Source organism: Lissotriton helveticus, chromosome 8, assembly GCF_964261635.1.
Source record: "Lissotriton helveticus chromosome 8, aLisHel1.1, whole genome shotgun sequence".
In the NCBI taxonomy this organism is placed as follows: Eukaryota; Metazoa; Chordata; class Amphibia; order Caudata; family Salamandridae; genus Lissotriton; species Lissotriton helveticus.
In genome coordinates, this window is record NC_136069.1 from 1,059,958,938 (window position 1) to 1,059,979,777 (window position 20,840).

Sequence of the window (20,840 nt, forward strand, 5' to 3'; positions counted from 1 at the left end):
GCACTTCATATTAAACATTTTTCTATTAAAGTTATTTGGCCCAATTCACAAAGAGCCTCTGCAGTTGTAATGAAATCTTTGCACTACAGTTTCTCACTGCGGAGATTCCACCACAAGTGTGGAGCATCCACCCCAACTGCAGAGGCTCTTGCCCATTGTTTAACCACCACATCTTACCTGACACCTTCAAAAGGCTGTCAGTCACAGGCAGCCCATGCAGCAGGTGGGGGTGCATGGTTGAGAGGTCATCCTTCTTAAGTGGTGTGGGATGGAGACGGGTTCCAGTTGTCCACCAGGGAGAGCTGTGGTCATCTTTATCCTAGTGAACTTCTCCTTCACCTATCTCCGCTCACCCTGCCATCGCTTTTTCACGTCAGTGATGGTCTGGACATCCACACCCAATGCACTGACTGACTTAATTAGCCTACTGCTGCCATAGGGCTGCCGTCTATGTTGCACTGGAGCGGTATGGAGGTAGACCATGGAGGTTTTTGTAGTTCTCAACTACAAATTTTACTATTATTGGGTCTCCTCTTTAGTGAAGTTTTTCTTCCTCCTGACATTCAACATGCTGTCACTTGGCAGATGGGCAAGACAAGGCAAGATGCAGAGCAGCCAGATGAAGAATGTGTTTGGAAAAAACAGAACCTTGGATGTGTGCAGATTTTATGTGGTTTGCAGTGCATGGGTTGCAGATGGCATTACTTATCTGCAGGTGTATGTAAATACACTTTCCCTTCCTTGAGTGCAGCGGCTCCACCCCGAATGTGGAGGTTCCACCTCGAGTGCGGAACGTCCGCCCCGAGTGCGGAACCTCCACTGATGCAAAGATACTACTCCGAAATCACTTTGCAAATACCAAAACGTAATAAAGTTAGACTTTTGGTCTAAATTTACCTTTGTGAATCGGGCCCTTAGTGTAGAGTTTTGAAGGTATCTCCACATACTTTGGTTAAAATGGTAGTAACAGCTGTATGGGGGTAGATTTTTTAAATAAAACCACTTGTTTGAAGTCAAGGATTATTTTGGGGGGTTTTAGTTGTTAGTTTTGGATTTTATTTGAGTTAGTAGTTCCTTGTGTATTGTATAGTTTGCTTTAAGTTTAATTTCATTGGTTGTTTTTTAATGTTTTAATTTTTGTATTCTGTTTAGTCCTTATTTAGTGGATGCAAACTATTGTTTAAGTTTTAATGTTATATGTATATTTATTTTTTAAGTCATTATTAAACTGTATTTACACAAAACTATTGTTTTAATAAATAAATATTTTATAGGTGTTGTATTAGTTTGTTTTAATTTTATAATGTTGACTTAGTTTAAGTTGTATTTTATTTTCTGTTAATTTAGTTTACTGCTACTTTGATATATTTTATTTAATATTTAGAAATATTTGTGTTTCTTTTTATATATTAAATAAATATTTGAAAATCAGTAGTTGAGTAGATTTTACTTTTATCTATTTTTTATTTATTGTCGCAGAGAATTTGTCTGTCGATAATTATATTTGGATATTGGGGAGTGTACTATATAGTTAACATCTTCACGATATTGTGTAATTCCTAATTTTCATTTTCAATGGATATTTTATATTTGTTATATGGGTATTTTAGATATTTTTTATGGCAAATGTTTTTCAGTTGATATTTCTAGTTTTTTTAAACATATAGGATGCCGATATTTTTGTGAATTATATTGTTTTTTATGATATTTCTATATTTCAATATTGGTATTATTGATGTTGTGCCATAGAGATAGAGTGGAGTGAGGATAGACAGTAGAGGAGCCACAACCAGGATGAGAAAAAGCAGTTAAGGTGCGGAGGATAATTAAAAAGGCAAAGGCAGTTGTGCTAGTGGCAACATCAGTGGTGGAAATGAGCAGTGGCCTCCTTAAAAATAATGTTGGGTACTGGCACTTATACTTTTTATAAGTTAAGCAATGCCAAAGCATATCCAGCTCAGTGGACTGTACCTCTGGTCTGCATATTGAGCAAATATATATCTTCATAAAGTAATAAAATTAGCAGGTACTTGAGTCAACAGTATTACAATTTGCCCCTATTGTTTTCCCACTTGTAATGCCACCACCTTCATTGAGAAATGTCTTTGTTTACGGACTACAGTTGTAGTCTCTTCTCCAAGCATCCATTCCTGGGCTGATATCATTGGCCCATTCGTGTGATATGGTTGTGTCCCACCAACAATCCCTATTGTCCAGGATCAGTTTGGATTTGGGCATGATGCAGCCTTTATATTTAATATAGTCATTGTTGTGAAAACTATGACCGCTCTCATTTAGGCAGTCTGTTTCCATTCCCTTGCTACGGTTAGCCTTTTAATTTATCTTTAATAGAACGTGCTAAGTTCTTCGAGCACACACACAAATTCTGCTATCATCATGGCCAACAACTATATAGGACAACATGTTTTTGGGTTATTTTACTGTGTGCAGCCATTACAATATGGCTCCTTACAGTGTAAGCTTGCTGTATACAAAGATGGAGGCTTAATGCCAACATGTGGATAGAGCTGCCATATTTTGTGCCATGATAGGTTAATCTTTGAAAAGCCTTTCTGTCTCCAAACCCTGTTTTATTTTGTAAATATATGATAAAATTAGTGTTCAACAGTATATAAACCCCTGGAAATCTAACACTAATTAGAAAAGGTGTTTATGCCAGAATTATCACCAGAGGTCACACCAGATTGCTGAGACAGCCGCTCTCAATCAGAGAGTTGATTCCAGAAGTCATTCAGAAGGTGTCCTTCACCCAAAGCACATATTATGCTCACTTGGCAGAACACTGACAACGAAGAGCTGCAACCAGCTATTCAAAGTTGTGCTGTGCAATCCATCTTAAAAAGCTCTAAACTTCGAAAGGCTGGTTTTGCTATCTAATGCTTTAGCTAAGTGTTAGCATAGTGCTTAGAATTAACTTTAGGGTGTTAGGATGTCAGAAACTTGCTAACCATATTAGAAATATTGGCTGTTACATGTCTAACTTATTTTATTTTTGCGTTCTATGTGGTTACCAAACATATTTTATGCACTTTATCGAAGATTAAACATTGGAAAGTACATATTCTCTATTCTTAATGCTATATTTGAGTGTGGTATTAATAAACAAAATATTGTTGGTATTGCCGCTGTGTCATCTAGAGGAATTGATAGTAACCTGAAAACATAGTCTTCACAGAATTGCACATTGGGCTTGTGTAAGGGCTTTGGCCGAACCAGCTTTCTAATTCATCGTTGGTGCATTGAATTAATTCCTGTCATCAGAGGGTTAGAAATCTGACCCTTGCAGCTCCTGGGACTCCAGATTTTGTATCATGATGCTTGAGGTCAGCCTCACCTAGATTCATATTTTATCTACAATTAGCCCTTGGAGCTTCATCCAAAAGTCATGTGTAGGAGAACATCCCAAAATTCTGTCCAAGAATATGCATGGTTCTGCTTAACATTTTATACAGGATGGTGTGGTGAACGGTCCCATAGACTGCACTCGCAACCTACGGTAGACGATACTGAAAAGTATTTTCAGCTGAAGCATTCTGAATGTAGATTGAATCTCCACCTACTTCTAATGTGATAAAGTGTCTTCTGAGCCCACATCTTCCAACTGCTCAAGTCAGTGACCCACTTCTCCTATTAGGCCCAAAACATTTTCTAGTAGATTGTTATTTATTGTTTCATATATCTTGGATACTGTTCCTCCCTCAATTTCCTCGATCAGTATTCTTGCTTCATGTGGCAGGGGTTCTTGTACTTCAGATAACTGAATCCACTAACTATTTAGCATGTTTTACATTTGTGCATAACAAAGTATTCCATGTGGGCTATCTCAAACTCTGCCTGTGGAAATGAACAAGCCTTTATAGTCTCTGTTCCCATCACATCTCCTAGCCTCAAGAGACCTATAAGATCCCAGTCTCAGGTCCTGAAAACTTTCAGTTTTACCACTTCATGCAAAGTGAAACCTAACGCATTAGATACCTTGGTCCATGTGGTGATTACTGTGGCCATTGTTGGGGAAAATCACTTGCCATCCTCCTACTGTAAACCTACTGCAGGTATGTTATCTTGCCCATTGGCATCATATCTAATTGAACTGAAAGCTCATCTAAGGGTACATACAACCAGTCATTAACCACCTAAAGTTGTTTCGTCCAATATTATCCCCTTAGTTGTGGTGATGCAATGATCCTTTCATAAGTCGAGTGGGAAAGTTTCACAAGGGCGATGCATGGGGCCTTGGAATCCTACAGTACCTATTTTAAATTACTGCCATTTTGAGGAATAAAAGGTCTGTGATCCAAAATGTAATGTTTTTCATGACCTATAGAAGTTTATGCAGTGAATCCATCTTGAATAGTGTTGCCTTACCAGGTAGAAATAGTGAATGTATACCTCAGTATGTTGCATCATCCCTAAAGTCATGGGGCAGCTTACAAAGATTTTGTTCATAAAAGCTATCTTGATCTCTAGAGATCTCAGTACCCAGATATTAAAAGCCATCTTGCAGCACATTGATACAACAGTCACTTTGGACATTTTGTCATATTTACAATGCTGTATTGCCTACTATGACGCTCACACAATAGACTACTCAGTACAACCCAGTATGGACTGAATGCCTGGGGAATTTAGGCCCTCATACAATCTGCCATACTATCTGCCAGCAGCAGTACCAGCACACGTGCAAGATATCTCTCTCAATACGCTCAATAGTGCAGAAGGAAACCACCTATCTCACTCACCAAATGTTCAAGTGTTTCACCACTTAAACATAGAGTGATAAAAGAGCAGATACTCTGTAATCACTCTTAAAAAAACACTGCATATTTGGAATTGTTGAATTGAAACGTGCAGTAAAAATGAATAAAATATTAGAAGCTCTAAATGAGTATTTAATGCTCCCTTCGTGGGGATCCAAGAAGACTGGCTCTAGTCAAGGTGGGTTGACACAATGCTCGGCCCCCATTCAGGGTGATTTTTAGGTTAGCACATGAACCAGAGGCTTTGTAAAGTTTTCTGCACAGCTAGAAAATGCACCCAATTTCTGGGCAAAAGTTTTTCAAATGAGTTTCCCAACTTGTTTATTGTCCTCAGCATGGCACAGTGGTCAATCGGTTTCACCTAAACTCGAAACCAGTGCCATCAGTTTCAGTGGTCCTAAACAAGAAGTTGGACAAGCAAAAGACCATGGAAAGCGTGTCTGCACTGTGCAAGAGCCCCCACTTAAGATTTCTACACCAGGGCTGTTCCCTTCTAATGAAGTGGGAGAGAGGACGTGTTGATTCAAAACTATAATTTCCAGAGTATAAATTAGAGACCCAAAACAGGAGTAAAGTGGAGTGTTCAGAGTTTGGAAATTTGTTTGACACCACAGGTTGTTCTACACACAGTGCCTTGGAGCTCAACAAGTGTGTGTACCCACTTTTTGCATCCCCTAGGTACTATAGTATTACAGAAGGGGTCTCAGAGGCTTGTGTGGTTGTTTCTCCAATACTGATAGTGCTACCGCACATGCAGTGCCAGAGCTATCTTCAGAGGGTGTTCGCTCATTTGCATGGAGCGTGGCCCCATGCAAATGATGGAATCACTTTGCCTCTGTGCGGGCCCTATTATAAACATGGGCGCAGAGGCAAACATGCACTTAGGGGGCACACTGACAGTGCGCCAGAAAAAAGGTGTAACACTGTTGATGTGCCCCATGATGGCAGCCTCCTGGAGGAAGTGAAGAGGGTCCCATGGACGCCCTGGACATCCCCCTGCAGGTGGGTGCAGTCACTCACTGCACCAGCCTGCAAGGAGGTCGCTAAAACCTCTGTAAAGTGCAGGCGGGTTTCCGCCTGCTCAGAGAAAGACAAACAGCCTTATTCATCAACGGGCCGTTTTGCGCGCCCCTAATAGCGATTCATAGCGAATCGCTATTAAGGACTCGCAAAACGGTATTCATGTAGGAATTGCTAAATAAATAGCGATTCCTACACATTCCTTATTTGCGATTAGCAATTAGCTAATCGCAAATAAGATAGCGATTTAAAGGGTGCCAGGGGTGTCCAAAGGACACCCTGTAGCACCCCTTAAATGCAAATTGAAACAGGTGTTGCGCACACACATGTCCAAAGGACATGTGTGTGTGCAACATGCAACTTAGAAAAATTCTTTTAAAAGCAGTTTTCTAAGTTGTTGCTATTTACCGAGAGGTCTGACCTCTCGGTAAATAGCGGCCCGAAATTGCGAATTAGAAATTTAAAAATGGTTGATGAATTGCATTTAAGGAATCTCAAATAGAGATTCCTTAAATGTAATTCCTCGCAATTTAGCGAATTAGCAATTACCGATTTTTGCATTTGGGATGATGAATCCCAAATGCAAAAATTGCGCTCGCAAAGGGCCAGATTCTCAGATTCTGGCCCTTTGCGAGCGCAATTCGGCTTGATGAATCAGGCTGAAAGTGGCTTGGCAGTAGCTGTTCTGGCTTTCACTGAATGCGCTGCCCCCAGGACAAGCGCAAATGTACGGCTGCCCTGGGAGCAGCACATTTATTATAATAGGGCACACTGTCTCAGTTTGCACTCACTATGGAGCAAAAAAGGAAATTTTGTCCGATATGAAATACGGGCCCATGTGTCTTATGGTTAAAGTGAAGAGAGAAGGAGTACTGGTGGCAAGGGCAGACTTCATATCTGCCTGTATGCTCTTGCAAATGTATCCATAAAGTTACTCACTACAAGGTCTCACTAAAACTGACCTTTCTTTCTACTATACGTGTTTTCTCTAGGGCATGTTATCTCAAGCAGATTGCATAAGAAGTATGGGCTTAATTTAGGGTTTGGCAGAAGAGAAGAAATGCTGAATACAGGCAGTCTTCCGGCCCCACCTACCCAGCAGGTTCCTTGCTGTATTTAGAGTTGGGGGAACTACAGGGTTAACGTCAGTGAATCCCCGACTGACTCCACTGCCATTAACTCCTGATCCAATCATGCTGGCCTGTCTGCCACAATCATCCCCCTACTGAGGGCAGGACTACTGTCATACATTTTCCTTGCCGGGTCCGCCATATGAGGTATGGTTTAAAAGAGCAGGGAAGATCTTAAATGACCACCAGGCACAGGGTAAAGCTCCCTATGTATCGGGCTACTTACATTGTGGTCAGAGGGAGTGAACAAACACCTGCTTTTGTAGTTTGTTTTCTATAAATCTAAAGGTTTTCCTAGTGGGCCCTTTAAACATAGAGCCCACTCAACAAGCGTTCAATTCTGTGAATGGAATCACAGAATTGAAAACTTAGTACATTGCAGGGGCCTCCCCCAGGGTAATGGAGGTCAGGACCTCAGTCCCCCTGGTGGACCAGGGGACCATCCACCAGGTCTAATTAAGGATGTGTATGTTCTTTTCTAGACAGGGGGGAGGTAAGGGCCGAACTCAATGCAGTCACTCTATCTACCATCCCTCTTTTCATAATGCCCCAGGCTCAGGTATTCATCTCTGATAAAGTTTTGTGTGGCATGTGTATGTGGACTGAGCAGGGGGGCCAGACATCAATCAACTCCACTTTTGACATTGTGCTACTGATGCAGAGATGTATATGGGCAGAATAGTGGTTCCATCTGTATTATTTATGAAGCGTTTATGTTATATTATGTTATCAAAGCGAAAACAAATTGTATCTGGAGATAGAACTTGAATCAAAATATAGGAGACAGAACAAGACAAGGGTCAAGTGGAGCAGTATCAACGCAATTAATGTATTCTTATATTAAAAACAGGGTCACTATGAGGCGCAACATACAGGGATGATAAGAGTGCAGTGCTCAAGTGGATCAAAAGTGCAAAAGAATAAACAAGTGTGAATACAGACAAAATTGCAAAATGGGGATTATAGGGAATTTATCTGTTAAATCACATTGCGGAAGGTCAGTTGGGGTAGTTATCAATGTTTCAACAAGGGGCACTATTTATAATGGATCATCATCATTACTAAGCCGGAGAAAAATGTGTGGAAGTCCTACGTAAGTAATGGTTTTGGATGAGGAATAAAATATCGAGCAACTGGAAGGGTCACTGTAAATGTACATAAACTCAGCACCTGCTCCACTGCTATGGCGGAGGAGCGCCCCCTCCTGGGGGAGGCACAACAAGGGGTGCTGCATTCTTCAGCACACATAGGAAGAGGAAAAAGCCTCTTGTGATAGCTTTTGTACAGGATGGTTTTCCTTCCTGCACAAAAACATTATCCCCGCAATGCAGGTCCCTTGCACCATGGTGCAAAGGTGCCTGCGTTGGCGCACAGCAGCCCATTGTGCCCCAGCGCAGGGGAAAAGGACAGGAATGCGCTGTATCTAATAGATACGGCGTATTCCTGCCCTTTTCTTTTGTCGTGGGGCAGTGCAGCAGGGAGACCTACTTTCAGAAATACACATTTACACCCACAGTTGTTGAAAAAAATGAATGCTGCTCAGGCCTACTAAAATTCTCTGTTTTCAGCTCTGTAGTTAACATAACGTTGTTCTTTATATATATTTCTACAGGAATTGCATATCTATTTGCCAAGGCATACCTGCTGTCCAAGAAGCCCTCCTACCTGGACACCTGCATTCGCTGCGGAGAGCTGACATGGCAGAAGGGACTGTTAAAGAAAGGCCCAGGAATCTGCCACGGTGTGGCTGGCAGTGCCTATGTGTTCCTCCTGCTGTACAGACTCACCGGGAACTCAAAGTACATCTACAGAGCACAGAAGTAAGTCTATTAGCATGCCAGTGGTTCCACACCTTTCAGAAGGTCTAACATAGGAAGGCACCACCCTGACGTACCTAGGAGTCCAAATCTATAGAACTGAAATAAATTTAGTAGAAGGGAATGTTAGAACAGCCATTTGGGCTATGAAAAGTAGTGCGGCATTCCGGTAAACCGGATGTGACTCAAGCTCCCAAAGAGGAATGTGAGTCTCTGATCATCCCTGCACCCCGTGTCAGGCACCTCAAGGTGCCCGCCACATGGTGCAGGGATCAACAAGGGGGCACCTGTGGTGCCCTCTTTGCCCCAAACCGGAGGCCAAAAATAGAAGGGGTCCGACTAGGTGCCCCCAAACACCCTTTCTGACAGTGTTTCCATATCGGAAAGGCTGGCATGGAAATCCGGTCGGAAACCGTGCATAGCAATCCAGATGGCGGAAACGCCTTCCATTTGGATTACGGGCTGGTCTCCGACTGGCAGACAGGCTCCTGGAGCCTGTTGGATGCCAGCCAGAATGACTGGCCGGTTTCAATTCCGACCGGCTGTATTGTTATCAGCCGGGTGGAATTGAAAGCGACGATGAGTGTCGGAATGCCTCCGACCTGAAGTCAAAGGCTTTCCGACACTTAACGTAATCAACCCTAAGTATTGGGTGAGAAAGAGCCATATTTACAAGGAAACGAAAAACCATGCAGGGTGGCTTTACCTGTCCTTGTAAATATGGGGCAGCAGGTTGCCCCGCCAGTACATCACAAAAAGTGACGCACCGATGGCACAAGGGGCTTGTAAATAAACCCCTAAGAGTACAAGAGGTCCTAGTAGCAATGGATGGATGAGAGTATCTATAAAATGGGTGGAAGCAAAAGGGTGCCTGCTGCACTAAAAGGTGAAAAGAGTGTTGAGCGGTCAGTCGACTTTGCTAGAGCTTGGGATGGCATAAGGGTTTCCATACCATATGAACAAATTCAGTAACTCCGTCCCTTAAATTGATGGGTACAGCGGTCAATACAGGGTAAAATTGGGCTGGAAAAATAAGTAACAGATGGGAGTTACCCCATCTACCCCCCCCCCAGCCCCCCACAAGTTTACTGAATAAGAACTCACAGACCTGTGACGCTGAACACCTTGGCTGCAAAACACTAAAAACGTTTTTACACAATGGAACGGTTCTTAATTTTTAAACGGGCTAAAGGACATTGTATTAAGATTGGTAGGAATGTTATGAAGCAGACGCAATGTTTATGGTTATTGTTAAAATGGACAAAAGCAATAAAAATGTGCTATGAAAAAATATCTTCTAATGCTGACGTCATCAGCATGAAGTCACACAGCAGAGTCCCCTTGTGTCTGCTGTTTGTTTCAAAGGCCCAGTTAGAATGAACTTTATTCTCAGTCTCCGTTTTATGACCCGCCTCCTGCTCGCGAACTATCTTGGCGCAGTGGACAGACTTCCAGTGATGTTTTGGATCCGGATCGTTGCAGCGGATCTTGTTTAAAAAAAAAAACGGCAGAATAGACCGGTTCCAATGACGACCCCGTCAGGCACAGCATGTATTGATTTATTGATGGCTTGCGCCTCTTACTCAGCACGGGCCCTTTTGAGGTATTGAGCCGGCGTCAGCTCTTCGCTCTCACTCCCGGATCAATGATTCAAGTTTCCTTTTCAGGGGGCTGTAAAACGCAGCGCTCCCGTGGACGCCCTGTCCTGCACAAATACCACACAGTGTGCAGAATTGTATTCTGTTTGATGGCATGTGTGCGAATCCTCCCCCCCACCCCACCCCTTAACTCTAAACAAGATGATAAATAGATCCCTACGGCATTATTGACTTTTAAATATACTGCACTCCATGTGACTTTGTCGAACAACAGCTAAAAATAGCTCCCACTTGCTGGTGGCTGCAGAGAGAACCCCGGAAGGGAATTCCGATATTGCACATCTAAATGAGTCTCCAAGGTGCCCTGATGCAGCAGTGTTGCAGCACTAGGCGCGGGCCACGAGGCCGCAGAGTGTGGAGCGCGCTTAGAAACGGGAGTGCTTTGTCTAGGCGAAAGGTCTGCGACCTTCTCTTTACTATGAGCTAATTATGCTCAATGCAAATCATCCCGAGCTACTAATAAATATTATTAGTATTGTAATAATAACCGCATCAGGCAAGATGAGTGGCTAATCCTTTCAAGGTTAACAGTAATGATTACCTCATTGCATCCGGGAGGACTGCCAGTGGTAATGTAAAAAAAAAAAGGTTTTATCAATTTGAACGTCTCTGCATGTGTAACACATACCAGCCACAGCGGCAATGCCCTTGTCACAAAGGTAATTGTATTAGTAATAATATTAACTCTTTCCCACGTCACACTATCACTCAAATATCAGCATTAGATATATTTGAGAAATTCAAGTGCTTTTCTCCAAACACCTGAGGTTATGAGTTCTGGAAATACACTCATTTTTGTGTCGAATACACCCTTTTCAGTTTAGCTATACATATATTAATTCAACCAAGCAATAGCTTCTTTTTTTTTTACATATTTTTTTATTATCGACATAAACTTACAGTACAGTGAATGAGACATTTCGAAACACAGGGAGACCAATTACAATCACAAATACAATAGGATATTACATTGCATGCCATGGAGAGGGGACATTATCACAGTCAATCTTACGGGGTGGGACACAAATATTTCCACGATACGAGTTCCAGGAGTCACAAATCTTAGACCGCTTACAGGGGCAGCCACGGGCGATGTAGACTGTCATTTCCCTGTGCATACACCAGTTGAGGTCTTTCTTCAAGCAATAGCTTCTAATGTAGTAGGCTGTGCTGGATGCAGAAAAGCTACTTAGAGGCCGCGGGAGAGCTACCAGTAGTTCACGAGCTACTCGTTGGAGAAGCATGTCTTTGACCATATGCAAAGTGAATAGCCATTGCTGAGAAAGGGAAGCCATTTGTTTTTATTATAGAAAGGTCACAAATTCACCCGTGTGAAAAACAGAAGAATTGGCGTAAAAGATAGCCGCGTTGGAACAAGCAAGTCCTTCCCGTTTCTGCTTGCTGATAAGAACGGAACAGATCCAAAAACAGGTATTACTATTCATAACGAGGAAAACACAAATATGATGGGTGGGATGATAGAAAAGCTCTCAGCGGCTGGCAGTCCCTCCATTGCATTGTTTTTCATCTACTGTGCCATTTCAGCCAAAGACCAGCCATGGAGATCCCATGTGGCTGGGACCTGGCCTTCCAGTTTAGGCTAGATTGGTCCTACTGTAGCAGGGCTAAGAGTGATGTGCATATATCTGTCTAGAGGGGGACACCGTCAAAAAACAATGGTGTGGAATGTGGCTTGAGCAACTACCAGCAGCTAGCATTAATTCAAGCATTCCTTCCGTCACTTTGTAGTTTGTTGCACTAGATCAGCAGTCATCCCTGCAGCTGGCTCAATAGGGCATTATGGTTTACTGTGTCATAAACCTGCTGTGTTATACACAAAAGCTCCAATAATAATTTGTGAGCCTTGCCGCCAAGATTAACATATCTCACAAATATCTGTAATGTATAAATCTCACAACTGGGAATAAAACTGAATTAATAATCTGATTGCAACATTTTCGCTTCAGGATGGCTCCGCCACTTTATGCAAATAAAACTCTGTATTAATAATGATGACTTACAATGAGGAAACAGAAAAAATGTATTTTAGAAAGAAAAGTATGTAAAAAAACACTAATGCATGTTTTAAACTGATCTGATTTTTATTTTCTTCTAATAACGTTTTTATGTCAGTGCATGCATTGGGAATATGGGGCTGGCCGGGCTGTTTAAGTATCACCTTGTCGTTTTCGATTTGTTCCTGCCCCAGTTGTAGCTGCCAATCTCTTCATTGAACATGTTCTCCATCTATACAACGGCACCCCTTGTCTACAGCTTGCTCCTGATGCCACAGGACCCTTTGAATATATTTTTTTCAAAACAAATTGAAACATTGGGGCCTATTCACAAAGCCATTTTGGAGTACGTGAAGCAGTACCCCGCACTAATTTTTATGTACTTCTACATGTTTTGTTTTTTAAATTAGCCCTAAAACATCTAAGTGGGAATGAAATATGAATATCCTGGAAATATATTCATGTACAGTTAGTATAAATAGCACTGTTCTATCTTTTTACTTTTACTGGGGATTTTAGGGCCAGTTGACAAAGGCATTTATGAGTGACTTAGACTGTAGTAGTACTTATAAATGATTTTGTGAATCTGCAGGTCGCTCCCCATGCCACACAGCACCACCAGTGTGTCGTTGACCCTAAGCCCGCTGCTACCGCTCACTGTAGGTTCGTGTCTCGTGGTCGCCAGCTCTCGAGCTCGCTCTGCCCCTTCTGTCAGCTCTGCCGTGACTGTGCTGTCTGCCTTCCTTTAGTATTTCAGTTTACTCCTTTGTGACTGCTTTGTATTTTTACTATGTATTTTACTTCATTCCTTGTCTGTTTTCCTGCTATGTTGTGCCCTGTCTTGCCTTTTGTTACCCCCGCTCGCTTTACCCTTCGTTTTTCCCCGCCGCTGCATCCCCTGCGGCCCCGCCCCCCTCATCGCCCATTCACCTCCCCGCTCCTGCCTACCAGCTGCTCCTCCCTCCCAACTCCCCTTATATGGCAGATGCTGTGCGGCGGCAACACTGGCACGCCAAAGGCGTGCCTAAGGCAAGCCAGTCTGCGCCCATCCGCACCTGGACCGCGCCCAGCGCCAGAACCCCTGGCCCCCGCGACCACCACAACGCCCGTCTCCGCTACGATGTCAGCACCCTCCACGCACTCAACACGGGACAATCAAACACCTGCTCCCTGGCTGCACCAATGCGCACCCAAGGGCCCTTCCCCTGCCGGAGCTGCAGCTTCACCAGCATCCGGTCCGCCACACCACCCACCGTGAAAGAACGCAACCACCTCAGGTGCATTCTTCTCAACACCCCCTCCGCCCGCAAACGCGCCGTTGAACTCTGGGACCTACTCGACTCAACCTCCCCGGATGTCGTCTTCCTGACAGAGACCTGGATGAACCCCTCCTCGGCACCGGACATCTCCATAGCCATCCCGGACACCTACAAGATCACCCGAAGGGACCGCACCAACGGAACAGGAGAAGGAATCGCCATCGTCCACAGGAACACTCTCAGAGTCTCGACCAACACCGACAACACCCTCAGCACCACCGAACACCTGCACTTCCAGATCCACACCGATGCCAACACCACCCTCAGAGGAACCCTCGTCTACAGACCCCCCGGACCCCGACCACAGTTCAGCGACTCCATCGCCGACTTCGTCAGTACACACGCCCTCGCCTCCACAGACTACATCCTCCTCGGGGACCTGAACTTCCACCTCGAGAACAACAACAACTCCAACTCCACCACCCTGATCGACAACCTTGCCAACCTCGGACTCAGACAGCTCGTCACAACACTCACCCACTCCACCGGTCACACGCTTGACCCCATCTTCTACACAAGCTTCCATGTCTCCTTCAGCCACACCACCGAGTTCCATTGGACCGACCATCGCTGCATCCACTTAACCTTCCGCAAACCCACCATGCACCACCGCACCCAAGAGATCCCCGCCGCTGCTGGAGCAAAGTCACCGAAGACCAGCTAACAACCACCCTTGCCCAAAGCCCACCCGCGGACCCTGCCGACCCCGACACCGCCGCCCGCAACCTCAGACAGTGGATTGACGACTGCGCCAACATCCTCGCTCCGATCAAGAAACCCTCCAACAGACACACCAGCAAGAACACCAGCTGGTTCAACGAGGACCTCAAGGCCTCCAAGCAAACCTGCAGAAAACTAGAGAAGATTTGGCACCGGGAACCGACACCGGACAACCACACAGCCCCTAAGAATGCCTTCCGCAGACACCAACACCTCATCTGTTCCGCCAAAAGGGCCTCCTTCAAAGACCACCTAGATGACAATGCACACAATAGCAAAGAGCTCTTCAACATCATGAACGAACTCTCCAACCCCAGCTCCAACACCAATGACATCCCACCTTCACAAGACCTGTGCGACTCCCTTGCCACCTTCCTCCATCGCAAGGTCGCAGACATCCACAACAGCTTCAATGTCACAACCGCCCCGAAAGCCACTGAGACATTGGTCCCCATGGCTACCACCCGCACCGATCCCCTGCTCTCCTGGACCAACATAAGCAACGACAACACCATCAAAATCATGAACACCATCCACATGGATCTCCTTCAGACCCATGCCCACACCACATCTTCAACAAAGCCAGCACCACCATTACACCCCATCTCCGGAAAGCCATCAACATCTCCTTCGAAACAGCGACCTTCCCGGAGAGCTGAAAGCACGCTGAGATCAACGCCTTACTCAAAAAACCCAAGGCTGACCCTAAGGACCTCAAGAACTTCCTGCCCATCTCCCTGTTCCAGTTCCCTGCGAAGGTCATTGAGAAGACCGTCAACAAACAACTAACCTGAGGAGAACAACATCCTGGACCCATCCCATTCCGCAGCAACCAAGGGAACCAAAACTGCCCTCATTGCCGCAACTGATGACATTAGGGCCCTCATCCTCCTGGACCTGTCAGCTGCCTTCGACATAGTCTGCCACCGCACCTTATGTACTCGCCTCCACGACGCTGGGATCTGAGACAAGGATCTGGACTGGACCACCTCCTTCCTCTCCGGCAGAGAGTGTCCTCCTCCCCTTTTCCACTCCAAAGCCACCGAGATCATCTGCGGCGTACCCCAGGGCTCATCCCTCAGCCCGACACTGTTGAACATCTACATGGCACCGCTCGCTTGCATCCCCCGACTACAAGACCTCAACATCATCTCCTACGCCGACGAGACCCAGCTGATCCTATCCCTCACCAAGGACCCCCTCACCGCCAAAACCAACCTCCACGAAGGTAATAAGCCATCGCCGAGTGGATGAAAAACAGCCGTCTGAAGCTAAACTCGAACAAGACAGAAGTCCTCATCCTTGGCTCCACCCCCTCGGCCTGGGACGACTCCTGGTGACCGGCCGTACTGGGAACAGCACCAACACCCTCCGACCACGCACGCAACCTGGGGTTCATCCTTGACTCTACTCTCTCTATGACAAAGCAGGTCAACGCCATCTCATCCTCCTGCTTCAACACCCTCCGCATGCTCCGCAAGATCTACAGGTGGATATCCACCGAAACAAGAAGAACGGTCACCCAGGCCCTCGTCAGCAGCAGGCTGGACTACGGAAACGCCCTCCACGCAGGAGCCTCGGCCAAACTCCTGAAACAACTACAACGGATTCAGAACGCCTCTGCAAGCCTTATCCTCGACACCCCCCGCCACAGCCACATCACACCCCAACTGAGAGACCTGCACTGGCTCCCCGTCAACAAGAGGATCACCTTCAAATTCCTCACCCATGCAAACAAGGAACTCCACAACGCCGGACCAGCATACCTCAACAGACGACTCACCTTCTACACCCCCAACCGCCAGCTCCACTCCGCCGACCTCGCCACCGTCCCCCGCATCCAAAGAGCGACCTCCGGCTGCGGATCGTTCTCCCACCTCCCGGCCAAGACTTGGAACAGCCTCCCCATCCTCCTACAGCAGACCCAGGACCTGCTTACCTTCAGAAGACTACTCAAGACCTGGCTATTCACGCAGTAGCAGAACCCCCCCCCCCCCTTAGCGTCTTGAGACCCCCACGGGTGAGTAGTGCGCTTTACAAGTGTTCTGATTGATTGATTGTATTCCGGATTAAAAAGAACTTGGCCTGGCAGTTCGGGCTGGAAGGTTCCTTTTGGAGCAGGGTCAAGACTGATTTGCATATGGCTGGGTCGAAATACAGGGGGCCTGGTGTGCAAAATTACAATGGACTGAGATGAGGCCCCAAGCACTTACTAGTATCTGAGATTAATTCCAACATTCCACCCATCCTTTTTTTGTATACTTCGGTGTGACGCCTTAAGTGCTCTAGGTATGCCCAGACATGGGTATCATGCTCACTAGGGCAATGGAACCAAGCTGCGCACAACTGAAGATTTCGAGGCAGATCAAAACTGGTCTTCGGTAGCATGTGTTCCAGTTGAGGGAGGACCTGGCCTGGCAATTTGAGCTGGACTGTTCCTATTGGAGGAGAGGCAAGACTGAGGTGTCATTCTGTGCAAAATAACAGTAGACTGGGATGCAGCTGAGTAACTACTAGTGGCTGAGATTAGTTCAAGCATTAAACCCATAACTTTTTGTATACTTCAGTGTAATGACCTAAGTGCAACACATATGCCCAGAAGTGGGTTCACGTTCGCTGTGCTACTGTAACCAAGCTATACCCGACTGAAGAGCCCCAGTCAGGGTGAAATCGGTCTTGAGTTTCTTGTGTTACCATTCAGGGAGGTACTGACATTTCAGGTTGGGCTGGACTGTTCCTACTGGAGCAGGATCAAGACTGATTTGCATATGGCTGGGTCCAAAGTGAGGTGGTCATGGTGTGCAAAATACCAATGGACAGGAATGTGGCCTGAGTAATTACCAGTGGCTGGCATTAAATAAAACATTCTACCCATTACTTTTTTGCATACTCAAATGTAAGTCAGGGCAAAGGTATGCCATATTAAAACACAATTATATTTGAATGTGACCATGAACAGCACTTCACTGCCTTTTGCCTAGGTTTGTGCTATTCAAAAACCATATATACAAATACATACATATGGTCCTAACCATTTCAGGAGCAACTACTGCCAAATATGATCTGTAACATTGAGAGGATGAGATTCAGGCTCCTAAAACATTGGTAATAAAGGAGTACTGTGAAATCAGAAATAAATAGTCCTTTCTTGGAATAAAAGTAAATATACCGGAACACATTCTACCTTCACTGTGAGAGGGATCCTTTGCAGACCTCTTTTTATTGGAGTAAATAAGTCATCTTCAAATTTTTGAAATATGGAAGGCTTGTCAAATTGTTAACCACCCTAGTACTCTTTGCTGTTGCCTAGCTCTATACTCTGGGGTTCAGGAATGGTTTAGTGGACACTTTGAGAATGTTACCTGATCTGTTCAGTTGAGCATATGCTGAAGACAGTGGCTGCAGAGACTTGCCAAGTTCTGACTGCATACCCTGAAACCAGTTTGCAGTGGTAAATGCATTATTCTCTTGAGGAGAGGCTGGGTCTCAGAGTGTGCAAATGAAATAACTCAGATGTATAACCTTTGGGCTTACAAATGTGTAAAGACAGGTACTTGGGCATCTATGACTGGGCATGGCCATGATAAAAACTTTCATGCAGGGCCCAAGAATGCATAACCACCTGATCAAACGTATTCTCCAGCCAAGGAAGAGAAGAACTTTTAACAGTTCCAAGATCTGATGCCATCTAGTAGTATAGCTGTGTTAGCTGTCTCTTCATTAATAAGCATGACAGGCTTTCTTCAAAATCTGTAACTTAATTTTGCACAATGAGTGTGGGGTCCTGAAAAATCACAGGACCCCACACTCCTGCCTGAGGAATCATCCCCCCTATACTAGCTTTCTTCTGACATCCCTGCGAAATGACCCATAGGAGAGGACACAGCTGGAAAAAATGGCTTTACATTACGGCATTATTCTGTATGTTTGTATGTAATTAAATATAACTAATCAATACTTTCTGGTAGAAATCTGGGTGTGCGGGGGGAGGTGTATAGACTGTCATATGGGATTGTGTTTTTCTACATTTAAACATGGTTAGTGGGATTCCTACTATCATCCTTGCAGAAAGTTTTGTATTTAAGGCTAGGCAAGATGTGTAAACTTTCCTTGGATTATTGCCTGATTTTGTAATGCTTAATTTTCTTTATGTATGTCCCACATTTAATTTACAACGCGTCAGAGAAACATCCAGCTACTAACTTTAAACACACCTCAAATCATGTGCTATATTAAAAATGCTTTTTGGGGGGAAATAAAAAAAGTGATCTGAGATCTGTGAAATAGGCATGGATGTATCATTATTTGAGAATTTAATGAATAGACCTATGATGGGTTACAAGTACATAACCTTTAATTCTCTGACGATGTCCTGTAGAGTATTGCCTACAATGCTCCATAGCTCACCTCCTCTGTCTTTTTATTTATGAACATGTACTTGGTAATTAATTTGCATTGAGGTTTACTATTGTTATTAGCTTACCACACTAAGATCATATCCAGCACTTTATATTTAACACATGATAATGATTAATGATATGTAGAAAAACACAGTAATAACATTGGTTGTGTTTGTTTTTTCATAGGTTCGCCGAGTTTTTGTTTTCAGAGGAGTTCAAGGCAGGCTCCTGCAAACTAGAGACCATCTACAGTCTTTATGAAGGCCTCTCAGGAACTGTGTGTTTTTTGGTTGACTTGTTGCAGCCCAATCAGGCAGAATTTCCTCTTTTCAATGTCTTTGCATAGCAGACAGTATCTGCGTTCCTTAACAAAGTCTCACAGTGTTGGATCTCTTTTGTCTTACTCTTTTTCTTGCCAGAGTTGCCATTTGGATTTTACCAGAAACTTGCCTTAATGCTTCTGTACAGCCAGTGAAGATAGAGTATTATTGTAGGTACATCATTCCAGGATAAAACACCAACACACGACTGATGTTTGGAATATGGACCATTTCTATTGATATTTCAAATCATTGTGAACTAAAATCAATTCCTTTTGGATCAAAGACAATACAAACTGCACTGAATTTCTTAAAGAGAGTAAAGGGCAAGGTGATTCCATGGATCTGAGCAAGGATCTCATCATTAAAGAGCCTATGGATAATATAGCTGAGGTGAAATATTGTAATAACTGAAATTAGATGCTGAAAGTTATAAAGAAAAGGTGCTAAAATGCCAAAGCCTTTTTCTCCTTGCTTGTATATTTCCATGGATCCTAACACTGACATTTTCTCTCATCTTATGAAGCTATGGTATCATAAACCTTCAAATAAAGTTACATAATAAAATATAATGATTTGAAAATTATTTGATGATGTCAAACAATGCAATCAATGCCAGTTTTTATTTTCCACTTTACATAATGTCTTGGGCTCAACGATGCTAACCTGTGAATTTTTCTGCTTCACCGAAACACTATTTACCATCCTTTCAAACCCAATAGAGCCTATTGCATTCAATGTTGAGGTTCTTTATGTTTATGAAAAGATATCTAATACCTTCTATTAATCAAATTGCTAGGGTTCTTCTTTCCTTTGCACCCTGTGCTAATGGTTTAAAAGTTCTTTATAAAAAGCTTAATCCAGAAAGAATTTTTCAAAACATAAAACAAGAAGCGGAGCAGGAAAAGATGCAAATATAAAATATTTCAACCAACACCATTTTTCAGTAACTAGGTGAATTAACTTTGGCAGCACACATTAAGTATACTGATTTCCAGCTATATTAAAGCCCAGCAGAAGGGAAATAATTCAGCATCAAGGAGACTACCATGTGTCACTGATCATTGCTTCCCCAGAGGTTCCATGGTGACCTCAAGTTGCTCTACCAAACGAATGTTTGGCTGTCCACAAATTATAGTCACCACACCGCCTCCTCCTGTGCAAATTCAATGTCAACACAAAGGAAAGAACCAAATGAATCATAAACTTTTCTACGTGGAACAAGTAAGCCTCAGAAGCACTTGGGGTTTTAAGAAAAGCATTAGAATAATAATCTATTATCTGAATCGTCAAGGTGGAAGATGAATCAGAGCATGTAATGATCTTCTAGAGTCTCCAGAAGATCATTACATACTACAAAATGAGGAAACATTGACCCAATGTCGTAGTGGAGTCTCATGGATGCCTACGTGTACGATAAACAGAGAAACAACACCTACCCCTGGATGGTGAATTAAATGTTTGGATCTGTAAAGAATGAATTCTTTGAACTTTAGTCAGTCTCCAACAGTGCCACAACTTCTCTCTTTCAACCAGCACAGCATTGACACGCACTTCCAATACACATACTGGGTCATGAATTTTAATTAACTCTTTTTTTTAACACAAATTGGATCTTTAATCCCTATCACTTCTCCTGTAACAAACTGAGGGTATTTCAATT

General features: G+C 43.9%; 1 protein-coding gene across 1 annotated transcript in view; it reads left to right on the top strand.

The window, feature by feature from the left end:
* The window catches only part of LANCL3 (LanC like family member 3), a 215,961-nt gene extending 196,212 nt beyond the window's left edge, over positions 1-19,749 (top strand). The window contains exons 4-5 of the mRNA XM_078656120.1: positions 8,541-8,748; positions 19,044-19,749. Of these exons, the coding sequence (XP_078512246.1) occupies positions 8,541-8,748; positions 19,044-19,203 (368 nt within the window). The 3' untranslated portion in view covers positions 19,204-19,749. The remainder of the gene's footprint in view (positions 1-8,540; positions 8,749-19,043) is intronic.
* Positions 19,750-20,840: the final 1,091 nt, after the last annotated feature.